The following is a 7,498-nucleotide window of genomic DNA, read 5'->3' on the forward strand; positions in this document are numbered from 1 at the left end:
GTAGGTATACATCCTCTAAGTAGTTATTATTTCAAATGGAGGATAATTCCCTGAAACTTGATGATGTTGGATAAAAGTATGGTAATACCTAATACACACATTAAGCGAAATAGTGGAAAAGATTCCATGCTTATTGGTAGTGATGTTGAATAGGTATCAATACATTTAGGCGCTGGTGTAGCTGCATGGTAAGGAGTTTGCTTCTCGATCATAGCATTCAATCACTGGTTCAGTCCTGCTGTATGGCACTTTCAGAAAGTGTCTTTTACTATAGTCCTGGACCGACCAAAGCGTTGTGAGTGGATTTGGTAGGTGGAAACTGGAAGAAGCCCGTGGTATATATAAGAGTTATGGAAAAATGTGAAAAATGAAGAAATTGGAGGGGGAGGGGGCAAAAATGTCTTTCCGAAAATAGCTGAAAAAAACCTTAACCTAACCCTAACTCTAAAACCCTATCCCTAACCCGAACTCTAAAACCCAAACCCTAACCCTAAAACCCTATAGCTAAAACCAGTACAAACCATACCAGCATGGAAAATGGATGTTAAAGGATTATGATGGTGATGATGGGTGTAATTTGAAGAGAGATTTGACTGTTAATTCTAGCAACCTGAGTAACAATGTCAAGTCTCCCCTTGATGGTGGTCACACTAGAGATGAGCAAGGTGGACTCATTCAGAACGTGACAGTTGCTGTTCCCTTTTATGATCAATACTGTGCACATCATTGATAGTTGGATTTACTACTAATAACACATTTTCACAAAATTTATAAATTCTAGGTCTTACTATATTGATGATGTCCCTTTCTTGTGGCCTCATACAAAGATACAGAGTTGTAAGGGCCAGTAGGAGGGGCTAAGTTGATTATATTGACCCCAGTGTTCAATTGGTACTTGTTTTATCAACCTCCAAAAGGGATGAATGGTAAAGTCAACCCTGACAAGAAACCATTTGAGCTTCATTTTTAAAACACTACAGCAGAAAATGAAGCTGAAGTGGTTCCTGACCTTGAAGAGGAAACTTAACCATTGGGACACTTTCTTGGGGTAAAGACTCCCTTCGGTCATGAATGACCATGGGATAGCACCAAGAAAGTTACTCTCCAAGGAACAAGTCTGAGCAAGGTTGTTTATAGAAGACCAGCAGTCGCCGATGCATACCGGTCTCCCCTCTCCATGCCACTGATGTTATCCAAAGGAAATGACAAAGGCCAATACAGCTTGGTACTAGTGACATTGCAACTCATTTCTACAGCTGAGTGAATTGGAGCAATGTGAAATAAAGTGTTTTGCCTAAGAACACAACACACAGCCCAGTCCGGGAATCAAACTCACTATCTCATGATTGTGAGCCCGACACTCTAACTACTGAGCCATGCGTCTTCGTGTCATGATGAGATGTATAAGGTTGCCAGGAAAGGTTGTCATAGATATAGCATGGTCTAGTATTTGTCTATTTTATGTTGTTATTTCCAAATGAGCTCTGACTAAGCAAACCTATGACCACAAACATAACCATTCCATCTTTTTTTGATTTATAGTCAGGTGTAACATGAGGGAGATTTGGCTACTATTTCTACCTGGTCGAGCAACCACGTAGAGCAGATATGAGCAAACTTTATTGACAAGCAGGCTGCATGAGACATGGCTCATCATTAGGGATGCTGCACTAAAAACAAATTGAGGTAATTTTTTGTTAGGCGAGTCATTCAGAAAGTCTCACAGGTCACTTTGCCCATGGCTTCCACATTAGCTTAATGTGAAGTTGTATATCATTAGTAAGTCAAAACATCTTAATATCCTAACTTTTCAGTGTTTTCTTAATATTAATTGATAATCAAACAAACAACAAAATAAACATTAACATATCAAGTTCAAAATTTTTATTATTTTTAATTAGCAGAAGTAGTTGCATGCCACACTAATACCTATTTAGCTTCGTATTTGGGCACTGAGAATTCTGATCCCTGATGTGAGTCAAAATATATACGGTTCATACAGCAGTCAACCAACAGATCAGTTGATTTATGATACCCCCAATTTTACTTTCAGTTCAGAGCAGAGAGTGGGTAGTGGGGGAGATTTGGAAATATATGGGACTGAAACAATCCCAGTATATTACCGGTAGCTGCTTCATTGATTCTGGAAAGACAGTGTTCAACATTAGTGAGCTCTGTCAGGTATTTAATAGTCCAGTATCAAATTACTTTTACCAATTTACCTTCTTTATTATTATTATTACTAAGGCAGTGAGCTGGCAGAATTGTTGGTATACCAAGCAAAATGCTTGGCAGTATTTTGTCAGTCTTTATTTTCTGAGTTCAAATTCTGCTGAGGTCAACATTGCCTTTCATCTTTTTGGGATTCATAAATTAAGTACCAGTTGAGCTCTGGGGTTGATGTAATTGACTTACTCGCTCAATCAAAATTTCAAGCCTTCTGCCTATAGTAGAAAGGATTATTATTATCGTTCAATGCAAAGGATGTTGGATTGGTAGAGTTATTAGAGTGTTGGAAAAACAATAACTTGCAATGTTTGTTTCAGCTCTCCACATTTTGAGTTCAAATTCTGCCTGTCATTCTTTTGGTGTCATCATTATCATTTAATCTGCTTCCCATGTTGGCATGAGCTGTGTTATTTGACAGGAGCCAATAAGCCAGAAGTTTGTACCAAGCACTAATATCTGCTTTGGCTTGGTTTTTACAGCTGGATGCTTTTCCTAATGCCAAGCACTTCACATTGCGTACTAGCATGGGCATAATGACTGAAAAGTTGAGGGGACAGGTTGAGTCAATTACATTGACCCCAGTGCTCAATTGGCAGTTATTTTATCAACAACGAAAGGATGAAAGGCAAAGTTGACCTTTGGTGGAATTTGAACTCAGAATGTAAAACCAGAAGAAATGTTGCAAAGCATTTTGTCCAACATGCTAATGGTTCAGCCAGTTTGCTGCCTTAATAATAATAATAATAATAATAATAATAATAATAATAATAATAATAATAATAATAATAATAATAATAATAATAATAATAATAATAATAATAATAATAATAATAATGGTTTCAAATTTTGACACAAGGCCAGCAGTTTTAGTAGGAGGGGCTAAGTTGATTATATTGACCCCAGTGTTCAATTGGTACTTGTTTTATCAACCTCCAAAAGGGATGAATGGTAAAGTCAACCCTGGCAGAATTTGAACTCAGAATGTAAGGACGGATGCAATGCTACAAAGCATTTCACCCAGTGTACTAATAATTCTGCCTTAATAATAATAATAATAATAATTTCTACAATAGGCACAAGGCCTGAAATTTTGAGGAAGTGGGCTAGTCAATTACATCAACCCCAGTACTTGACTGGTACCTATTTCATTGACCCTTGGCAGAATTTGAATTGGAATATAAAGACAAGCAAAATGCTGCTAAATAGAAAAAAGTAACAAACAATGCATCAAACAAAATAATAACATTTCAAATTTAGCGTGTAGGAGGAGACTGTGTAACATTCATGCCTTTCTCAAGAGAATATGAAGCATGAGTAATAAAGGGAATTATCTCGTAACAATGGTGGGGGTGATGTTAATTATTAGTCAGAAATTTATAAACAAGATTATTTAACCCTTTAGCATCTAATCCAGCTATATCCAGCCTAAATAGTCAATTTGTTTTATGTTAAATTTGACCAGATACAACCTCCCACACTTACCCTATGATATCATTCTAAAAATATACAAAAACACACCCTTGAAATATCGAAGCTACAAAATAGTGTGCGATTAATTCAAAACAATGTAAATAAGCATTATTACATTTGACAAAGAAGTTTGGTTAATGTAGATAGTTTTCTTTCCCAAGATCATCAGAGACATATGGTAGGTAAAGTTGGTAAACATCTATCCATTGTAGTATTTTCGTTATGAAAACTACACACACATACATATCTATATAAAACTGCAAGCATTAGATCTTTGTACCCTATGTGGAGCAAACATCTGCAGTTAAAAGAAAGCCTCCTACAGATAAAGGTAATGAATGGAATTAACTAATTAATTGACTTAGCTACCGGCAGCAATGTGAATATACAAATAAATACAAGCTCTTCATAAATGAGCCACCAGTTGTTCTAATAAATAAAATTAGCAGCACAAGCAAAATAAAACTATGTCAAACCACCCAGGGAATTGAAACTATGTCATCTCACACAAACCACTCCCCTCCCCATACATCTTTTTTAGAGGTTAGTGAAGAAAATATAACGTAGGAAGCACAAAGTAAAACATTTTGGTATGGAGTGAGAGGTGTATATGGGAAGGGCAGGGGAAGGCGAGGTCAGTTACATTAAGGCCCAAGAATTGACAAGTACTTATTTTATAGATTTTATAGATATACTCCAAAACCAAGAAGCAGAAAAAGCAAAGTTGACCTCAGCAGGATTCAAACTCACACTGCAAAGAAATATTGTAAAGTATTATGTGCAATGTGCAACCAATTCTGCCAATCTAGTACCCCTAACTGTCATCCATGTAGTAAATTCTTTAAATTATCATGCAAATAATATGTGTTGCTTCTCACAGCAGCAATGAAAACAATCATCATAACAATTTAAACATAGGCAATACAGGCTGGACTTTTCTGTGTTACATATCTATATCTCTTTCTTTCTCTCTTTTACTTTCATTATTTATTCCTTTCACACTTGGTCCAAAAAGCCACCATATTATAAAGACAAGTAAAACATAACAAAAATAAGCAGGGTTCCCCCCCCTTTTTTTTTTGGTAGAAAGGTGCAAGGTGGGATAAAATTTGTGTGATTTGTAGAGAAAGTGTTTGGTGGATTTTTCAATACATTTTCTCTTTGTTCTTTAACTTTGCGATGCAGTCTGAAAAAGAAAAAAACAAAAGTACACATTTTAGCAACAGTAATAATAATGGTTTCTGATTTACACACAAGATCAGCAATTTTGATGAGAGAGGCTAAGTTAATACTTTTGACCTCAGTACATGACTGGTACTTCATTTTATTGAGCTCTGAAAAGAGGAACAGCAAAGTTGACTCTGATAGGATTTGAACTTAGAATGCAAATGAGCTGAAAGAAATATTGGTTCCAAAATTTGGCACAAGGCCAGCAATTTCAAGGGAGGGGATAAGCTGATTACATCAACCCCAATATTCAACTGGTATTTATTTAATTGACCCTAAAGAGATAAAAGGTAAAGTCAACCTCAGTAGAATTTGAACTAAGAATGTAAAGACAGACAAAATGTCATTAAGCATTTTGTCCGGCATACTAACGATTCTGCCAGCTTGCCAATATTGCAAAACATTTTTTCTGATGCCCTAATAATTCTGCCAATCCATTATCTTCAACAACAACAACAATAATAATAATAATAATAATAATAATAATAATAATAATAATAATAATCTTTTCTTTTATAGGCACAAGGCTAGAAATTCTGGGGGAGTAGGCTAGTCAGTTATATCAATCCCAGTGCTCAACTGGTACTTAATTTCATGACTTTGACAGGATGAAAGGCTAAATGGACCTCAGCAGCATTTGAACTCTGAACATAAAAACAGACAATTCTACCAGCTTGCAGCCTCAGCAATAATAATAATAACAGTAATAATTCTTCCTACTATAGGACCAAGGCCTGAAATTTGGGAGAGGGCGGGTGCTAGTTGATAACATTGACCCCAGTATTTGACTGGTACTTATTTCATCAACCTTAAAAGGATGAAAGGCAAAGTAAACCTTGACAGAATTTGAACTCAGAATGTAAACCAGAAAAAATGTTGCAAAGCATTTGCCCAGCAAACAATTCTGCCTGTCTGCCACTTTACTGATAATGGTGATGATGATGATGATGATAATAATAATTTGAAATTTTGGCACGATAATTACGGTGGTAGAGGATCAATTATTAAATTGACTCCAGTGCTCAACTGGTATCTACTATAATAATGCTCTTGTGTTTTTCTCCGTCACAACATATGAATGAGAAAAGAAGGGGTGATAAATGAATAAGGAAGGAAGGGATGATGGTAAGCTGGTAGTGGGAGCGTTTCAAGTTTGAGTGAGTATATGTGTGTGTATGTGAATGTTTGTGTGTGTGTGTGTGTGTGTGTGTGTGCATGTGATAGAAGTGGGATGGTGAACATTCAATGCTGAAAAGAAAAATCAAACAGCATTTCAACTCTGTCTGAGTATATGTGTATATGTGCATGTGTGTACAAGGGAAGTATGTGAATGTCTGTATGTGTGAACTAGTGTTCTTTCAGTAACAAACAATGATTGATGTCACAATTCAAAAGACAACTACTAGATAACATTGACAAGTGTATTAGTTTGATTTACCATCCATATTTATATATAGAAAACTACAATTAGCCGTCATTTTTTATGGTATGGGGCCAGCTAGTATATTATATTGACCCTGAAATGATAAATACTGCAGATCATTTTGTCCAACATAATGATTTCTAAGACGGGCATGAGGTGACATATTTTAATGGGGAGGGTACAGTCAATTAATTGCATTAATTCCAGTATTCAAATAATAAAATGGTATTATTTTATTAATCCTAGAAAGCTTAAAAGGAAAGTTGATCTTAGCCAGATTTGAAATCAGAATGTACAGAAATGTGACTGTAATCCTGAAAGGAATTTAATCCAACATGCTTAGCAGTTCAGATTTCTAATTTTATAAATATTTATTTCTATTACAGACACAAAGCTACAATTTATGAGGGAGAGACGTTGTTGTCATCATCATCATTATTTAACATCCATTTTCCATGTTAGAATGGGTTGGACAGTTTGACTGAAAACTGGTGAGGTGCACCAGGTTCCAATCTGATAATCAATAAAAATGTCACTAGTACTTGATGGGTATCTATTTAATTGAACCCAGAATGATGAAAGGCAAGGTCAACCCCAATATACTTTGAACTCAAAACATAAAGGAACATAACTAAATCTCACAAAGCACTTTATCTGCTGATCTTGTATCTTCTCCAGCAAATTGTTTCTCATAGCACCAGCGTGATCGTTACCAACATCGCCTTCCTGGCAATTGTGCCAGTGGCACGTGAAGGGATATTCGAGTGAGATCATTGCCAGTGCCGCTGGACTGGCTCCTGTGCAGGTGGCACGTAAAATACACCATTTCGAGCGTGGCTGTCGCCAGTACCGCCTGACTGGCCCTCGTGCCGGTGGCACGTAAAAGCACCCATTACACTCTCGAAGTGGTTGGCGTTAGGAAGGGCATCCAGCTGTAGAAACTCTGCCAAATCAGATTGGAGCCTGGTGTCGCCTCCTGGTCCACCAGTCCTAAGTCAAATTGTCCAACCCATGCTAGCATGGAAAGCGGACGTTAAACGACGATGATGATGGTGATGATGAAATGTAGTTAACACAACTAATCCAATTAGCAGTGTTCAAATGAATCTCCCATCTACCACCTTCAATTGCTATGGTCTTTATTTCAAC

The 7,498-nt window shown here is 36.5% G+C and overlaps 1 protein-coding gene across 1 annotated transcript in view; it reads right to left on the reverse strand.

The window, feature by feature from the left end:
• Positions 1-1,869: 1,869 nt before the first annotated feature.
• Positions 1,870-7,498, reverse strand: part of LOC106880524 (tubulin-specific chaperone D) — a 61,459-nt gene continuing 55,830 nt past the window's right edge. The window contains exon 37 of the mRNA XM_014930500.2: positions 1,870-4,885. Coding sequence (XP_014785986.1) covers positions 4,868-4,885 — 18 coding nt within the window. The 3' untranslated portion in view covers positions 1,870-4,867. The remainder of the gene's footprint in view (positions 4,886-7,498) is intronic.

The sequence above is a fragment of the Octopus bimaculoides genome, chromosome 5, assembly GCF_001194135.2.
Source record: "Octopus bimaculoides isolate UCB-OBI-ISO-001 chromosome 5, ASM119413v2, whole genome shotgun sequence".
NCBI classification, from domain to species: domain Eukaryota; kingdom Metazoa; phylum Mollusca; class Cephalopoda; order Octopoda; family Octopodidae; genus Octopus; species Octopus bimaculoides.